We start from the raw sequence: 17,432 nt of genomic DNA, 5'->3' as shown, positions 1-17,432 counted from the left end.
ATTTTACAACTGGATGTATCCACGTGGCGTAAGATACGTAACACGTTATAGAGTCAACGGAGCCTGTCCCGTCACGTGTTTCGTCAAAGAGTCATCATAGTTAAGTAATGGAGTTTATAGGCAGAGCACTAAATGGGCCCATATTTGGTGATTTGGCCCAACAACTAACGTGGACTCGCGCGGCAAAAATAGTGATTAACAATACGATGTCGTTTTATTCATGCGTCAAAAACTCTGGAGCATACTTTTTGTTTAAAGCCTATGTTTTTAAACCCGGACCGGACCGGCTGTCCGACCAAGTTAAACCGCGAACCGGAAATATAACCGGGTTAGATTAGTACCAAAACCTAATTAACCGATTAAAAAACCGGATTGAGCCGCTAAAAACCAGAAACCGGTCGAACCGGCAAACCATGGTTAACCGGGTTCAATTGAAAAGGGTTAATTAAATCGTTATTTTTTTTCCTTTTTAGTTTTTATATAACCAAAATCCCAAGGGGACACCAGATAAAATCAACGGCTCAGATTTACCTGGCTTTTTCTTATTTACCGTAGACACGACCACAGGTGATCACGGAGTTTACGTACGAGACTTGTTTGCGGCGTCGGAAAAGTACATCGGGATAGAAGAGGGAGGAGGCATGGAGGAGGCTGCAGCGGCGGAGCTTGAGAGACTCCAAATCGAAATCCTCCGTAGAATCTCGCTTCTCGAGAGCTCTATCCTCCCACAAAGCTCCTCATCGTCTTCGTCGCCTTCTCTACCTGATGATGAAAGCGAAACGGTGTCTCGCCTCTCCTCCATTCTCCGGTCCGGCGGCGTTAACGATTTCTGCTTCAAGAGAGTTGCTTCCGATTACTACGACTGGTCTCTCGAATCCCGCCGCGTCGTTCTCGGCGCCTCCTCTATCGACCATCTCTGCAAGAGCATTGTTCTGGTACTTTCGGATTTCGAGTAAAAATTTCGTATTAAGTGAACAATGTTGCGATCAAGGATAGTATTTGACATGTGAAATTAACACATTGAATCAAGGATCAGTATAATTTCTGTTCAAGATGGTTTAGCCTATATACATTGTAAACAACGAAAAGATCAATAAGTTTCATTTTACACTTCTTGCTTTTTTGCATTTGATTCTTCACTAAATGTATTACTAGTGCAGGTTAATACCCAAGCTTCATCAAATGTTTTGGATTGCAGTGATCGCAACAACTCAAAATACTATCTCGTTGTGGTTCAGGTGCTCCTGATGGTTCCTGTGTAATAGCATTTTCACCTTTATCTCGTTTTTAATCGTATTAATCTGACCACTACTATCTTTTTGTATGGCAGTACTCTGCCAGATTCAGTGCTGATGCAGTGAAGAACTTTCTTTATTCACTAAACGAGGGAAAGATCCCAAAGAAAAGATTTAATCGTCAGTGCTTCTTATTCTTTATGTTCATGAGCTATCTGTTAGGATTTTTGAAGTTTATATGTTGCTTCTATCTGCTGAGTCCTGTGTTGATTCCTGTGTAGTGAGACTTGCTCCTGAGGAGACGTCAAATAAATTGACTGGCTTTGAGCGCAATGCGGTAACTTGTGTAGGTATGAAGACAAACATACCGGTAAGTTTTGTTTCCACACCCGTTGTTTCTATGATAGAATTAAATCTTGGTGTGAAGCCTGACCGACTTTTTCTTGGTGCTTGCTCATTTGCTGCTACAATAGTCTCTACACTATTAATTACATATTAGACATGTGTAAGACATGGGGAGTATCATGAGCGAACATCTACCCACTTGTGTTTTCGTCTCCTAGACAAACAGTTTTGTACTGGTTTTTTTGTCTATTCATAAATAGTTACAGAGAGTTTTACCTTTCACACACATGCGCTTGCCAAGCGTTTTGCAGACATCACAGTATATTTTCCTATCCTAATTGTCACAGAGGCCCGGTAGGTTTCAATGCCCAATGGGTTACACAGCTAGTTTTTTTTGTCATGCTTGTTTCTCTATGTCTGTACAGGAGGTGTAGTACATTTTCTATCACAACTTGCATTTGATACGGACCCAAAGTTAAGAGTCTTCTTGTGAGCCAGCTGCTGTTTGTCCCACTCATTGTTCTTTAGTATTTTCCCTATTGATAGTAAAAAAATAGAACCTCATTTTTTACAGTTCAATACCTTCTTTGCACTACCAGTGCCAGAGTTAGTAATGGGTGTCAGATAGAGAGACTTAAATTGGCGTTGTTTTTGGTGAGTATGTATACATAATCTGAGGCTCGTACCCTACTGCATTGATGTGTAGATCATGTTATCTTCCTTTCCTTATGAGGAAGTGGCCCACTTCAGACAACACACTATTTGTGCTATTGGGACACATCAGTCTTTCAAAATCATCTTTTAGACCTCAGTATTAACGGGGTTTCCCTTTTGGGTAACTAGTTCCGTTGCTTGTGTTCTTGTAATAAAAAACCCTGGATCCCAATTTAATTTGTGCACAGTGACTTGTTATTTGGAAGTATTCATAGAGTTGGAAGTTCGTTTTAGTGGGAGATACGGATAAAAATCCATTGAGTTACAGTTACTTGTGTTCTCATAACTAAAATCTTGGATCCCATTTCAATTTGTGCACAGTGATCTACCAAAGCCAGTTTTGTTTTCATGTTTAGAGTTTCAAGAGGCATATTCAGATTACTTTTGATTTGAAAATGGCTGATGTTGGATGGGTTTTGGGAAATGTCAGGTGATATTGGATGAGGCCATAACCAAACTTAGACCGAACTTCTTCTGGTTGGGCGGTGGCGAGATCGATCTGAAGCTAGGCGTCAGGACATCTGAATTCCTTGATTTTGTCAAACCATTCATTGTTCCTTGCAGCTGAAAACTGGATTTTTTTATAAAACACACTATTTTTTTTTTTTTTGACGCACTGTTATTTGATCCGGAACCGAATGTATACCGTTGGTATTTTATCAAATGTTACACTTAGCTTAATTATTTTGAGCTGCAATGAGGGTTTGTACTTCTCACAGACATGTGTATTCTTTGTAATTAATGACGATGTCTGTTACGTTATACTCACGCTGCTCTGAGCTAAAATGGCGGTCAAGTGTTCTAAAATATAGCACAACTATATGAAATAGATTAATACAGTAAATAGAAGGAAGAAGGTGCAGCTTGTTTGTTCTATAGAGAGAGGAATAGAGAGAAAGCAAAGTAGTTGGTCACGAATATCTTTTATATATGTAGCAGTAGCACAAGAAGAGTCATTACAACCACCGACATGGTGAATGCATATTGCATATAACAGTATGATATATATATAGATAAGAGGTAAGGATCTGAGCAATCAAGCCTTCTCGTTGTGGATGGGAGGCTTACGATGAGGCTGAGGATAGTCCATGACCACTACTTCTTCACCTGTCTCGACTCCACCCAGCACCCTCCTCCTCCCGTCACCATTGACTACGTTTTGCAGCAAAGAAGCAGCCTTGTGATGATGCTTATGATGATGCCCTAGGCGGCGAGCACTGGTGCATCCAACATTGTATGACAAAATCAGAAGAATGAAACAGAACACCATCGCAAATCCACTCTTAACAGAGCAAGACATGACCTCTCTTCGTCTTCTTCTTCAGATACTTTAAAAGTTAAACTGTGGCTATATATATGTAGGGAGTTGAGACTTGAGAGCAGGACAAATATAGTTTGAAATGTGTTTTAAGTGTGTAAGAGAAGAGAAGAGATAAAGGAGTATTTGTAGGCAAAGAAGAAAGATAAATAAAGAGAGTAAGACAAGCATTGAATGCAGGTGGGGAGGAGGAGAGGGGGGTCCTTCATTATCATAACATGCTCTTGTTCCTCTCTTCTTCTTTTACCTTCTCTCTTGTCTATTTTTTCAAATATATTTCCCATTCATCTCTGTATTTGGATACGTATCTATCGTATGTATAGTGGGTGTCTTGATCAACCAAACCTTTTGTCTACTTGAAAGGTCTTCGTGAGGTCATCTCATGCATCTCTCATTTTCCTTCTTCCATTTGCTTAACTTATTCTTCCCCTTGTAACATATAACACTGCAATTTGAACATCACTCTCCTAAGTCCTACTCGATGACGATCACCTTCTTATCAGGACACTATTAGACATACTACTGTTAACATCCACATCTATTCAGACAACAGGTACTTACTATTACTAAGAGTTGTACTTGGACAAAACTCTGAATCTTTACATTCAACTTCAATGGTCAAAATAACTACATCTTCTCCTAAAAACACAACCGCGTCTCTCATGTTCCACATGATCGGTTGGAGAACTTGAATGAGAATCTTTTGAGGATCGTTCAATAACATCTTTGAGCTAAACCTTTTTGAAGAATCATAATGAAGAAACAAAGTCAATATTGAAAGTGTATAATTAGAACAAGGCAGCATGGTCCGACCGTCTCCACCCTCTCTCTCTCCGTCAACGACAATGTGGGACCTTTCTCACATCACCGGCCATTCTCAACCGGTACCGACCGTGTCTGCCACGTGGCACAAACCCTGGTGCTGCTGTTTCTATTTAGTTGGGGGGGCTTATGCTTGCCATTGTAACTACCATGGCCCATGTGCCTTCACGACATCATGTTATGTCGGCTTATAGAGTGAAAGACAACAAACAAACACAATCAAGTTGTGATGATTAAAGATTATTTGAAAAATGATAATCACCAAAGCATGTTATATACATTATTTTATGTTTGCTGTACATATTAAAGCCCAACCGAAAGTTATTAGAGAAGTACGTACATAGGCTTGATTGCTTAGATAATAAATAAGAAGATGAAATATTCGGCGAAATAGAAAAGGGTGAAATGAAATATCCAGTAGGAGATCTATGGAGATCCAATTCCAAACGTGTTTTCTCCGCTGTAAGTGACATAGAGGAATCCATCATCATCCTTCTTCTCTTCGTACACAGCAGACATAAGCGCACCTGCAAAATTATCAGATCAACCTTTTATTTCCATGCTTCTTCTTCGTTGATCACAGTTACTTAGTGATGAAACTCTTGACTATACAGAATATAAATTGGTGTACCTGTTGGAGGAAGAACATTGTCCACAAATATAAAGATCGCCTTTTCTGCACTCAGTTTGATTCTTTTGCGAATCACATACACGAATTGCCCCACTGTCAGATCAGCCGGGACTAGGTATCTGCAAATTTGAAACCCGGAAAAAAGCTTAGTTGTCAATCACAAGCCAGGTCCGAATGAGATGGATATTGATTACAATAACATGCTTTACTTTTTCTTGTCGATGGTTGGTATATCACTCTTCTCAGCTTTCTCAACAATCACCTGGATCCCACACAAAATAGAAATGTGTGACAATCTTTTCTCCAGTGTCATTTTTAAGATATAAGCTATATAAAGCACTTATCCACATGAATTATAGAAATCAACCCATTAAGTCGTGACTCGTAAGTGCAACAATCAGCAGTTAAATAAAAAACGATTTTCAGAAAATCACATTCCATAAACATAGAACAAACAAACACACACTTGACACTACAATTTAAACAACACCGTGCAGTAGTTGATACAGTGCCAAACATATATAACAAGCGTGAAGCTAATCAGACACTAATAACTTGATCACTAGCTGTTAGTTGGGTGTACATTTAAAGCCAGGTGCTAAGTGCATAGAACCATAGGCAAAGAGACGATAAGTTCATAATCAAAAAGAAAGAGCCACAAAAGGGGCAAACTACCATATTGCTGCCTCGCTGGGCAATGAAACACAACAACAACTTAAACTGCATAAACTCAGTGAAACAAAATGGATTGGTCCGAACATGAAAAAAGAAACAATAAGCAAATCACAGAGGACTTTGAAAATGTGTAATGGACCAGCGTATAAGAGAGACACTGAGCTCTCACCGGAATTCTATCTGGATATTTCTCTCTAATCCGAGCAGCTTCTGCCCTTCTCTTCTCTGAAGATTCAATAAAACAGGGTAATTAGATCAAAGAAACGATTTTTGAGGAATCAAACACCAAATCAAGAACAAAGTCCGGATCCAAACCTAGATCATGCTCTTGCTTGAACGTGCTTTTTGCCATCCCTTCCACGCCTACATATACATAAGAAACCGTTGACGCCAATCAGATAACCATCAAAATAAATTCACAACTCAAATCAAATTCCCAGATACGCATCAAACCAAGATACTACTAAACGGCAGGTTTCATCTTTCTATCACAGAATTCGGCAGACTAATACCATAAACCCCGAGAACCTAGATCGATTGATCAACTTTACAAAACCTAACCTTGAGTAATCTAAACTCAGTACGAGATCGCAATAAGACCAAAAAGGGGCGTAAAAGTCCATGATCAAACCTGTTGAAGACAAAGACGAAGCTTTTCTGCGATCAAACACTTCTCCAGAGAGCTCGACAATATCGTTGAAGATAACAACACACAATTAACAAAAGATTATGAAAAGAAAAAGCAAAGAAGCAACCTGCAAAAAATTCTGCGAAGCAATTAAAAATTCACGGATAAGGCGAAAGATTGCATACAGATGGAGCATGGTCTTATCTAAATTCCTCAGCTGACGTGGAATACATATAAACATCCAAGCGAATCGGACGGTACGTACTAGTTTAGACTAGTAATCAAACATCGCAACCGTCCGTTTTACTGACGGTGTACAAAGAAGCAATGCACTCTAATATTACCTCCGAAAAAGGATAAAGAAGAACCGCATATGCCGGGATCACGTTTCTGCATATGATATGCCATATTTACCCCTAGCAACTGCGGGTTAGGTGAAGAGTAGGGAAGGGTAACCAATGGAATTGAGCGTATCTATGGGCCTTACAATTGAATATGTAACTGTATTTAAGGCCCATTTAAAGCTAGATATAGAGGCCCAAATTGAATAGTCAGTTGACCTGAAGCTCGCGGGAGAGGAAGAAGAAGAAGGTGGAGAGAGAGAGAGAGAGGATGGGCATACTGAAGAGCTGCTTCTTGTTCATGATGGGAACGGCTTATGGCGTATACGTTGCGCAGAATTACAACGTTCCTGATATTAGGAAGCTCACAAACACTGGTGTCGTCATCGCCAAGCACATCGAGGAGAATTATCGCAAACCCAAGAAGGACGATGTTATTTGATCGAGTTTTCCTATTTTCTTTCTAAAATTAACCCGTATTGATCTCGATTTTATTGTTATGATAGCTAATTTAGGGATTATTATTGGTTTGATTTGGAGATTGAACAATATGGATCGTGGTCACTGATCCGACCTTTATATACAGCGAGAAAACTTGGAAATTTTTGGTTTTTTTATGTTATTTTTTTTTTACTGTGATAATCCTGCGGATCATGGAATTAATTGACTTCCTTATCATTCTGTTCAGCGCTGAATCTGTCTATGTACGCTTGTGAATTTTTCCTCGTCGAGTTTTCATGGTTCAATGTTATGATTCCAATTTCACCATGCCCTTCTGTATCCAAGCATCTGTTTGTGTATCTTGATCATAAGACAATGGTAACTACGTCTCTAAAAATCCCCTAGATAGATCAAATGAAGAGTATAATAATCCACAGTTTATGTTGCAGTTCTCAATTAGTCGAAGGAGCAAGTGTTTTCAGGTTCTTATATGTCACTGTCTTGAAGTTGTTTGTATTCTGAATGTGAAGGTGAGTTTGGCCCAAGGCATAGTGTATGAGTTTCGAGAGGAAAGTAGTTGGAAATTTTTAACCTTTTTTTCAGCCATGATTGATTCCCTTTTTGGATCCATGGAAGTCTTTTTATTTCTTAGCTTCTGGAGAAGTATTCAGTTTCCACATCTGTGCTGAAGTTTTGATATTGCATTTTCATCTTTTTTTTTACATTTCACTTGATCACTGGCTAAACAACGACGTTGAGGAAGAAGCAGTTGAAAGATGTAACAATGCAAATTGACCGATACAGGGCGCATCATTTCAGATCAGTGTAATAAGCGTATCGATGCACATTATACAAACGTATCTCCTGTTCCGACTTTAGCTCATCATTTCAGATCAGTGTAATAATCTATCTCTCATATTATATGCTTTGTGGACCTCAGAATTCCATTTTGTTGTGGTTAAGCATTAGTTTAGACTTTAGCGGAACCGGTCAACAGTGAAACCTCTGATTAGGTAAGAAGGTATGACCTTTGACAAAACTCCATTCTTCAAGGTCTAAAAGTCAAGGGATGTGATGGGATCAATGGGCCTAAATGTTAAAGATCAAACAATTGGGGATGTCCCCAACTTTTTCTAAAACTCAAGGGCGCAACAAGTAAAATTCAATTGCCGATTCGCTTTTGAAGATTCTTCCATCTCTTTCCTTCGCTCAATTTCGTCGATTGGAAGATCAGATCAAACAAAACCCTAATTAAATTTTGCGAGTATCTTCCTCTTTTCTTCAATCCTATATTTTCCGAGATCAAGGGTTTTTCGGAATTCTCGAATTTTTGACAATCCGTACAGATTTCGCAGTTAGAGCTTGTTGATTTGAATCAGCCATGGGAGGCCACGGTGGTTTGAATATTCTTCCGCAGAAGCGGTGGAACGTTTACAACTTCGACAACAGAGAAAAAGTCCGAAAAGACGAGGAAGCTGCCGCCAAGGAAGAGCAGATTAAGCGCGAGGAAGCCAGGAAACGAGACGCCGAGTCTCGTCTCGAGGTGCTTCGTAACGTCCGTGGCTTGGCGCCTCTCAAACGAGCTTCTCCGGAGGCAGAGAAGGGCAAATATGAGGTGGCGGTGGTGGCTTCCGCCGCCGCTACTTCCACCGCTGTGAAGAGCGTTGAACCGGAGGAGCCAAAGACGGGTCATATCAACCTATTTGAAGGAATTAAGATATTTGATCCGATTGAGTTGCCGAAGAACGATAAGCCTGCGGAGGAGGAAGATCACAGGAGGAAGAAGATGAGGAAAGAAGCGGCTGCGACGGCGAGGGCTTCTGCGAAGGATGCAGCAGCGAGAGCAGGGGATCCTGATGAGGAGAAGTATAGATTGGGGTATGGTGTTGCTGGTAAAGGAGTGAAGCGTCCTTGGTACCTTGAGAACAAGCGTAAGGATGAAGATGGTGTTCGTGGTGAGGATGATGATGATGATGGTGGGTACAGAGGAGGTGAAGCCAAGAAGAAGAGTGGGAATGGGAAGAAGAGCTTGAAGGAATTGAGAGAAGAGCGGTTGAAGAGGGAGAGGATTGAGAAGGAAAGAGAGAGAGCCCTTTTCATGAAACAGAGCCAGACAAACGGTGGTTTTTCACGGAGGAGGTGAGTGACCAGCTTCTACGATTTGTTTTCCGGTTATAGCAACACAGGTTTTGAGCTATGGAATCTATATTGCACGCAAGGTCTCTTAACAGATATGTTTATTGCTTATCAATGTACGATTTCTTGAGGAGTGAAAATTGAGAGTTCTTGATTTGATCAGTCTCTCGTTTTGACGATGAATATAGAACATGAGTAATGCCTCAAATGATGTTTTCTCTTGAATTGCTTGCACACAGCCTAGGAAAATCTGTTATTGTATATGATTCTTCTTGAGTAATAAAATTAAGTGTTCTTGATTTGTTTAGTCTCTCGTTTTTTTGATATAATCTATTGGTTTATGCTCCAACTGGTGTTCTTTGCTGAACTATATTGCTTCCAAGGGCTGTGATATAACTAGATATTGTTCAATCATTCAATGGTTTTCTTGAGGAATGAAATCTAGTGTTGTTGAAACATGCTCTGCGATTCACGTGAGTCTGTAACTTTTAGAGCTATTTGATGCTTAGGGAGGTATGGTTAATTAGTTCGTCAGTTTGATTATTGGGTCGTTGAGCATATTTGGTTAATATTAAGTAACTTTGTCTCAACGTTTTAAGTTCGAGAAATGAAATTCCATTGGCTCCAACTTGGATAGAGACAAGAAACTTATGGTAATCAGAAGAAGAGTACATACATTTGGAATGCTCGAATTAGTTTTTGAAATTAAGAAGACTTGTTACAGAGATTCAAAAGTTGTTTCACAATTCAAAATCCCTTTTCTCACTTAGAGATACATGTTTTCAACAGATATAAAATGGAAAGGATGCGAAGTGAAATATGTTGGTGGCGTTCTTTATATAATGCTCCTGCTTAAACAATTATGTGGCACTTATAATTGTATAATTGCGTTGCAATTCAATACAGACATTGGAAAATGATTTAAAAAAAAGAATTTAGAAAGACTCATATATAAACAGCAAGGGAGAAAAGTTCCCAAATTTTAGACTCAAATTGTCTTTTTGGAACATATCCAAAGTTGATAAAACATGAAACGACACAAACATTCCCCAAAATAACGACATAATCCTCAAAGAAAGAGCTAGGTCCACAAGACAAAATCAAGAAACATAAAACATGACATGTTAGTAACTTCAGACATGACACTTTCCTTAACACAAACACGAAGTAGAAAGGATTTGACAAGAAAAAGGAGACAACTTTGTAAAGACAAGAACTTTGTGTATTTTCCTTTTGTTTTCTACTTAACTTCTTACAATCGTTTTAGATGTTTTTATATACATAAGACACAAGAAACCCTAGTTCTAGATCTTTCTATATCCGTGTGACACTAGTACATTCACACGCTCACAACTGGAGTGGAGCTCAAGTTCGACATGCTCCGACTTTGTCTTTTAGCTCCATCTACTTCTTCTCTGCAATTGTTTCTTCTGCTTTTCGTACAAGTATCACATGCCACTGTAGCTTCTTTCTTTCGTGGGCTGATAATATCTTCTTTCTGTCTTGGGCCTTCGTCTCTTTGTAAGCCCAATTCACATACTCTGTTTCTTACACTTTCATCCCCCCTCAAACTCGAGTGTGGTGGAAGACAGACTCCGAGTTTGTCACGAATCCGTAGAAATGGTTCCTTGGCTAGTGATTTCGTGAATATGTCCGCAAGCTGACTATGAGCTCGAATGTGTGATGTTTCAATGAGACCAAGAGCCACCTTTTCACGGATAAAGTGATAATCAACTTCCACATGTTTTGTTCTGGCATGAAACTTCGGATTTGCAGTGAGATGAACTGCAGATAAATTATCACACAGTAGTTGAGCAGGGCGAGGCTGAGGGATACCAAGATCACGTAATACAGCCGATATCCAAGTGAGCTCAGCAGCTGTAGATGCTAAAGCTCGATACTCAGCCTCGGTAGAAGAACGAGAAACAGTCGGTTGCTTTTTGGCACTCCAAGACACAAGATGGGAACCAAGTAAGGTGCAGAAGCCTGTAGTTGACCGTCGTGTGTCCTTACAACCTGCCCAATCGCTGTCACAGAAGGCAGTAAGAGACAAGTCAGCATCCTTGGGAAGATTAATACCGAGTGAACTTGTTCCTCTCAAGTAACGTAGGATTCGTTTCATCAGGATAAAGTCAGCCACTGTTGGAGCATGCATCCGTTGACAGACGAAATTAACAGAGAACTGGATGTCTGGCCTTGTAAGAGTCAGGTACTGAAGTTTACCAGCAATGCTACAAAAATAAGTGGGATTCTCAAAGAGCTGATCACCATTGGGAATGTGATCAAGCTGCAGAGGTAAAGGGGTTGGCATCGGATTGCAGTCGGCCATTCCTGCAGTGAAGAGTATTTCCTCTGTATACTTAGACTGATGTAGAAACAGACCCGAGTCATGAAAGGAAGCTTGAATTCCCAAAAAGTAACTCAGCTGACCCATATCCTTCATTGAGAATTCAGAATGAAGCAGACCAATGAATCGAGTAAGTAAGTCTGGACAACTACCAGTGAGAATCATATCATCAACATAGAGAAGAAGAACCATAGTTGTTTTCTCATGATGATAAATAAAGAGTGAGGGATCAGCCGGGCTGCAGAAGAACCCGAATTCCAGCAAAAAATTAGCAAACTTGTCAAACCAAGCTCTTGGTGCTTGACGAAGACCATAGAGAGATTTTTTGAGTTTGCAGACATGATTCAGATAAGTGAGATCTTCATAGCCTGGAGGCTGTGTCATGAACACGTCTTCCTGCAAGTCTCCATGTAAAAAGGCGTTTTTAACATCGAATTGTTGAAGTGGCCAGTCCTTTGCAGTAGCAACAGCTAAGACTATACGTATGGTAGAGGTTTTAACCACAGGACTAAAAGTCTCAGTAAAGTCCACACCTTCCTCTTGTAAGAAGCCTTTAGCAACTAAACGAGCCTTCAGGCGATCAACAGAACCATCTGCTTTCAGTTTAACCGTAAATATCCATCTGCACCCCAGAACATTCATAGTGTCAGTTGCTGCAACAAGATCAAACGTGTGACTTCCATAGATATTCTTCATCTCTTCATCTGCAGCCGCTTTCCAACCCGGATGTTTTAGTGCTTCTGCAATGTTTTTAGGTATCTTGGGGATCGTGGTATCAGTCAGGAGAACATATCGTTGATTTGGTTTAGTAATCCCTCGTTGTGCTCTTGTAATCATAGGATGAGAGGATGGCTCAGGTAGAGAGACTGGTAACAGTGAGGAGGAAGTGATAACTGTCCTTTCATTGAGAAGATGAGTGCTGTCGCCAATAGGATCAAGATCAATGCTTGCCGTACGCTCAGAACGCTCATCTCCCAATGAAGTAGTTATCTCTTGACCAACAGGTGTCTCAGCAGCTGGAGTGGATCGTGAGGGATGTACTTGAGATACAGTGTCCGGATCAGACGAGAGATGTTGATACCATTGAGAGGAAAGGTCCGGAGAAGATGGCTGATGAAGAGACGGGGATGGTAATTTGAAAGGGAAGCACATCTCATCAAAAATGACATGTCTGCAAGTAAACACACGGTTAGTTGCAGGGTGTAGACAGCGATAGCTCTTGTACTGAGCACTATACCCAAGAAAAACGCATTGGAGAGACTTGGGAGAGAACTTAGATGTAGTATATGGTCGGAGGTAGGGATAACACGCACATCCAAAGACTCGTAGGGCTGTATAGTGTGGTTTTTGCTGAAAGAGAAGCTCAAAAGGGGACTGAAAACGCAAAGCAGAGGAAGGTAACAGATTGATTAAGTAGTTTGCCGTATAAAATGCCTCAACCCAATACCGAAATGGTATGTGACTGTGAAAGATCATGGTAAGACCTAGTTCAGTCAAATGACGATGTCTTCTTTCAGCTAAACCGTTCTGTTGTGGTGTATGTGGACATGACATGAAGTGTTGAATTCCTTGGTCTATAAAATGTTGTTTGAGTTGATTGCTAGTGAACTCTCCTCCTCCATCACTTTGAAACACTTTGATTTTCTTGTTGAATTGTTTCTCAACCAACTTTTGGAAACCAAGAAAGACTTCATAAAAATCGGATTTAAACCGCAGAGGATAAAACCAACCATAGCGAGAGTAATTATCCACAAAGATAGCATAATACTTAAAGCCTTGAACTGACAAAGTAGGAGCAGGACCCCACAAATCACAATGAATCCTGGCCAAAGGTTCTAAGGCAACAGACTCTGAGGAAGAAAAAGGTAAGCGTGAGCTTTTTCCTAACTGACACGACGAACACACAGAGATAGACCCACAACGACTGCTCCGGATGGAGTTATTATTCTTGAGGTGATGGAGAACTTGAGCATTGGGGTGTCCTAGACGTTGGTGCCAGACATCATCATTGGTGAACTGTTGCCTTGAAGAAAAGAACGCCAATGCTCCAGGATTCTCCAATCGGTAGAGACTGTCATGCCTTCTTCCCTGTGTCAACACCTTCTGAGTAGATTTGTCTACAACACACACATAATCAGAGTCAAAGTAAACCCCACATGCAGCATCATCACACAACCTAGAGACAGACAGCAACGGTTTCTGTATAGTGGGACAGACCAAGACATTTTGCAGAGGTAACTTACCTGAGGGTGTTGGGAGGGAAGTAGAACCCACATGAGTGATTGGTAAGTAGTTACCATCAGCCACCATCACCGTTTCTGCACCATGATAAGGCTGAGCTGTCTCAAGATTTGCTGCAGAGTTGGTGATGTGTGATGAGGCACCCGAGTCAGGGAACCATTCTTGACCAGAAGAGCCTGAAATCTGCATTGCTGCCAAGGCTTGAGGGACATCAGTGCTCTGGTAGGAGTGATCAAAACGATTCCAGCACTTAAGAGCTATGTGACCAGTTCTCCCACAGATCTGACACACAGGGCGGTTTCCAGTCTGTTGTTGAGTCTGCTGTGAGTTTCCATTGCCACCAGACCAGTTGGAGACTTGCTGAGTGAAGCCACGACCACGAGTATTGTATCCACCACGTCCACGACCACGGTTATTGTAGTTTCCACGTCCATTGTTGCCAAAGTTTTGAGTTTGAGGCACAAAGGATTGAGCTTGGGCTTGAAAGGCCATGTGAGCATCCACAGGAGCAGGAGTATAGGCCTTGATGCGACTGTTAGAAGCCATCAGTTGAGAGACAACTTGAGTGTAGGTTGGAACAGGTGGCTTATGCATCGAGGTCTGGATTGAGGTAGCAAAAGCCTCGTACGGCTTGCCCAAACTGTGGAGCAGCTGAAAGATCTTCATATTCTCTGAGACCGGCTTCCCAATGGAGCTCAGTTGGTCGCAGATGAGCTTGAACTCATGCAGATAGTCTCGCATCTCCATATTTCCTTTGGTGAGAACCTGAAGACTTGCCAAGAGATCGTATTCTCGAGAAACAGAACATTGATTAAAGTTTTCAGCCAAAGAGAGCCACACATCACGAGCAGAACGACAACCATAAGTGTAACCAAGAGCTCCCTCAGACAGTGTTCCAAACAACCAAGACATAACAAGTTGATCTGTTTGTAACCACGCTTCAAAGTCAGGATTACTCACCTCACTGACTTCATTCTGAAACTTGACACGGATCTTCTCCGTAGGCTGCTTCTGACCACCGTCAACAAAACAGAGCAGCTTTTGACTTCTCAGTAACGCCTCGACCTGTGTCTTCCAGGCCAGGTAGTTGTCATCACCGAGTTTGACAGACACGAAGCTTCCAACTTTGATGTTTGTTGGAAACGGAAAGAGATCGGACACACCCTCTCCTCTTGGCTCTGATACCATGTTAGTAACTTCAGACATGACACTTTCCTTAACACAAACACGAAGTAGAAAGGATTTGACAAGAAAAAGGAGACAACTTTGTAAAGACAAGAACTTTGTGTATCTTCCTTTTGTTTTCTACTTAACTTCTTACAATCGTTTTAGATGTCTTTATATACATAAGACACAAGAAGCCCTAGTTCTAGATCTTTCTATATCCATGTGACACTAGTACATTCACACGCTCACAACTGGAGTGGAGCTCAAGTTCGACATGCTCCGACTTTGTCTTTTAGCTCCATCTACTTCTTCTCTGCAATTGTTTCTTCTGCTTTTCGTACAAGTATCACGTGCCACTGTAGCTTCTTTCTTTCGTGGGCTGATAATATCTTCTTTCTGTCTTGGGCCTTCGTCTCTTTGTAAGCCCAATTCACATACTCTGTTTCTTACACTTTCATGACATAACATCATCAAATCAAACCGGAGGGATGATCAAACGGAGCACACCGTTCTTGGCGACCATTTTGATCCGACGGTTGGGAATGTCGATCGGAGTGGAGAGCATGGCCACGTCACCAGAGTAGAACCGACCACCAGAGTCGTGGCTAACGGCAGGAGCGTCACCAGTCACCATCACTATCCCACCCTTGACGGAGACAGTGAACCTCTCCTTGGGAACGCCAGGCATGTCAACACGCACGTATAGGCTGCCGTTTTGAAGCTGCTTCGACTCATAAGCCATCTGCGATCCTAGGTTCACGCATGGGTGTGGCTGCAATACCCGACCCGTTAACGCCGGGTCTGCTCTTCCATATAACATCATAACAACAAAACTAGTCATCCTTTCTACACACAATCAAACTTACTACCATATAAACGTGTCTAGAACAAAAATAAAGCTTGCAGAAATATGTGAATATACCATGGGGATCCGTGCCGTGAGGAAATTGGTGAGTACCCGTGCAACAGCGATCTTTGACCAATAAACAGAGAGAAAGAACACTTTTTTTTATAAGTAAAATAAGGCTATTCACAACTTTATGCTTGTGGAAAAGATGAAATCAAGATTGAATACCTTTTTTGGAATCTGGGCCACCAAGAAACGCTAAAGAGAAAACAAAGTTGAAATTTTTATGTTAATTACTATCAGAAAAGTTGAACGTTTTAACTAAAATAACCGAAGAAGAAGAAAAAGAAAAGGGTTTTGGGTTTAATTGATGATTACAGATGCACGAAGGGCTTGGTGTTTTGCTGAGGGTCTTGGAGAGGAGAAGCCTGACAACACCGTCGGACATGTGGGCGTGGACGCCGGAGATCTCGCAGCATTTGCAGGTGAGACCTGTACAGAGGCCGTAGTTACGAGGAGAGGAGTCGTATTTGTGCTCCTTTGGTGCGTCGGCGAGGACAGACACAGCTTTCTTTGTCGGATCAACAGTAACCCTCACGCCGTCTTCAGGAACGCCGGGAAGGTCTATCCTAATGTACATGTCCTGGTTCTCGAGCATCTTGAACTCCTGAAACCCTTTTGGTCCATTTGCTAGAAACTGGTTGTTAATCGCATAAAACCCATCTGCTCCCATCAAACACCAAAACAAAAACATCAAAAAGAGGAAGAACAATCAGTGACCCATTTGAGAGAAAGAAAGTTGAAAAGTGAAGTTAAAAGAGAAAATGGGATTGAGATTTGAGAATAACTTACTGCGAGATGGAGGGACAGCGCTGAGAGGGACGACCATGTTTCAACGTCGACGGAGAGAAGTTTTCTGTAAGATTTCAGGTTTTTTTAGCACTCTTTAGGGTTTCTTCTCTCACTCTTTCAAGTTCGTTCTCTAGGTTTTGGTTAGCGTTTAGGGGTTTTTGGTTCTTTATGAGCAGAGGGAAGAGAAGGCAACGAGGAGGGAAAGGCTGAGTTGTCAGGTTATAACGACAAAACATTAAAGAACACGTGTCCCTTTACCATTTGTTACTTCCGCAGTGCACCAAAATTAAATACGCGTCGTCCTCTCTCATGTGTAAATTAATTAATCAATTTACTTTACATTTTTTTTTTTTATTAGCAGCTATAGCCATGTAGGTGTCTATAGGTTCTTTACTACGTACGAGTCTACGACGTGAAATCATGTGTAATTTCAAATTTCTATTTTTTTTTTTATGAAATTTGTTTATTTTATCGACGTTATTATTAGGTGAACTAAGACCATGTTTATTGGAGAAACTTATTGTTTAGTTAAAAGATCTCTTAAGAAATGTATGTTGATTTATTTGAGGTACATTAGAGAAATCATAATGTGTTTCTTCAGAAAATTATTTTTTTATTAAAAAGAAGTTTTATAGTTGAAAATAATAAAGGTACAATATACCTCCTCATTCGAACAAAGTCTCAATCTTGCT

General features: G+C 40.9%; 6 protein-coding genes across 6 annotated transcripts; 3 read left to right on the top strand and 3 right to left on the bottom strand.

The window, feature by feature from the left end:
* Positions 1-580: 580 nt before the first annotated feature.
* LOC18030786 lies at positions 581-3,056 on the top strand. Its single transcript, XM_006414276.2, has 5 exons — positions 581-935; positions 1,161-1,238; positions 1,331-1,415; positions 1,517-1,605; positions 2,725-3,056. Exons 1-5 carry the CDS (start codon positions 642-644, stop codon positions 2,860-2,862), a joined length of 684 nt encoding a protein of 227 aa, XP_006414339.1. The 5' UTR covers positions 581-641; the 3' UTR covers positions 2,863-3,056.
* A 151-nt stretch (positions 3,057-3,207) lies between these two features.
* On the bottom strand, positions 3,208-3,703 carry LOC18030785 (root meristem growth factor 6). The gene has a single exon (XM_006414275.2). The coding sequence runs from the start codon at positions 3,592-3,594 to the stop codon at positions 3,331-3,333; it is 264 nt and encodes an 87-aa protein (XP_006414338.1). The 5' UTR covers positions 3,595-3,703; the 3' UTR covers positions 3,208-3,330.
* Positions 3,704-4,655: 952 nt separating this feature from the next.
* LOC18030784 (autophagy-related protein 8f) lies at positions 4,656-6,589 on the bottom strand. Its single transcript, XM_006414274.2, has 6 exons — positions 6,372-6,589; positions 6,056-6,103; positions 5,910-5,965; positions 5,275-5,327; positions 5,066-5,184; positions 4,656-4,961 (listed from the first exon to the last, which is right to left on the bottom strand). The coding sequence occupies exons 2-6, from the start codon at positions 6,090-6,092 to the stop codon at positions 4,861-4,863; spliced, it is 366 nt and encodes a 121-aa protein (XP_006414337.1). The 5' UTR covers positions 6,093-6,103; positions 6,372-6,589; the 3' UTR covers positions 4,656-4,860.
* A 351-nt stretch (positions 6,590-6,940) lies between these two features.
* Positions 6,941-7,440, top strand: LOC112082281. The gene has a single exon (XM_024149900.1). The coding sequence runs from the start codon at positions 6,981-6,983 to the stop codon at positions 7,149-7,151; it is 171 nt and encodes a 56-aa protein (XP_024005668.1). The 5' UTR covers positions 6,941-6,980; the 3' UTR covers positions 7,152-7,440.
* Positions 7,441-8,373: 933 nt separating this feature from the next.
* LOC18030783 (leukocyte receptor cluster member 1 homolog) lies at positions 8,374-9,587 on the top strand. Its single transcript, XM_006414273.2, has one exon. It carries the CDS (start codon positions 8,532-8,534, stop codon positions 9,291-9,293), a length of 762 nt encoding a protein of 253 aa, XP_006414336.1. The 5' UTR covers positions 8,374-8,531; the 3' UTR covers positions 9,294-9,587.
* Positions 9,588-15,298: 5,711 nt separating this feature from the next.
* LOC18030782 (putative 57 kDa heat shock protein) lies at positions 15,299-16,933 on the bottom strand. The gene is made up of 5 exons (XM_006414272.2): positions 16,741-16,933; positions 16,267-16,611; positions 16,117-16,146; positions 15,964-16,014; positions 15,299-15,842 (listed from the first exon to the last, which is right to left on the bottom strand). The coding sequence occupies exons 1-5, from the start codon at positions 16,775-16,777 to the stop codon at positions 15,517-15,519; spliced, it is 789 nt and encodes a 262-aa protein (XP_006414335.1). The 5' UTR covers positions 16,778-16,933; the 3' UTR covers positions 15,299-15,516.
* Positions 16,934-17,432: the final 499 nt, after the last annotated feature.

Source organism: Eutrema salsugineum, unplaced genomic scaffold, assembly GCF_000478725.1.
Source record: "Eutrema salsugineum unplaced genomic scaffold, Eutsalg1_0 scaffold_1, whole genome shotgun sequence".
NCBI classification, from domain to species: Eukaryota; Viridiplantae; Streptophyta; class Magnoliopsida; order Brassicales; family Brassicaceae; genus Eutrema; species Eutrema salsugineum.
The sequence above is the reverse complement of the archived record's forward strand: the minus strand, read 5'-3'. Positions and strand labels throughout refer to the sequence as shown.

Bases quoted from the DNA above. Each gene is read 5' to 3' on its own strand.
- LOC112082281 (XM_024149900.1), top strand. From the start codon at position 6,981: ATGGGCATACTGAAGAGCTGCTTCTTGTTCATGATGGGAACGGCTTAT.
- LOC18030783 (XM_006414273.2), top strand. From the start codon at position 8,532: ATGGGAGGCCACGGTGGTTTGAATATTCTTCCGCAGAAGCGGTGGAAC.
- LOC18030785 (XM_006414275.2), bottom strand. From the start codon at position 3,594: ATGTCTTGCTCTGTTAAGAGTGGATTTGCGATGGTGTTCTGTTTCATT.
- LOC18030786 (XM_006414276.2), top strand. From the start codon at position 642: ATGGAGGAGGCTGCAGCGGCGGAGCTTGAGAGACTCCAAATCGAAATC. The intron at 1,239-1,330 runs GTGCTCCTGATG...TTTGTATGGCAG, and splicing joins ACTATCTCGTTGTGGTTCAG to TACTCTGCCAGATTCAGTGC. The intron at 1,416-1,516 runs GTCAGTGCTTCT...ATTCCTGTGTAG, and splicing joins CCCAAAGAAAAGATTTAATC to TGAGACTTGCTCCTGAGGAG.
- LOC18030782 (XM_006414272.2), bottom strand. From the start codon at position 16,777: ATGGTCGTCCCTCTCAGCGCTGTCCCTCCATCTCGCA. The intron at 16,015-16,116 runs GTATTCAATCTT...TATTGGTCAAAG, and splicing joins TGGCCCAGATTCCAAAAAAG to ATCGCTGTTGCACGGGTACT. The intron at 15,843-15,963 runs GTATATTCACAT...ATGGAAGAGCAG, and splicing joins TCACGGCACGGATCCCCATG to ACCCGGCGTTAACGGGTCGG.
- LOC18030784 (XM_006414274.2), bottom strand. From the start codon at position 6,092: ATGGCAAAAAGCACGTTCAAGCAAGAGCATGATCTAG. The intron at 5,328-5,909 runs GTGAGAGCTCAG...TGTGGGATCCAG, and splicing joins AATATCCAGATAGAATTCCG to GTGATTGTTGAGAAAGCTGA. The intron at 5,185-5,274 runs GTAAAGCATGTT...TCAAATTTGCAG, and splicing joins CCAACCATCGACAAGAAAAA to ATACCTAGTCCCGGCTGATC.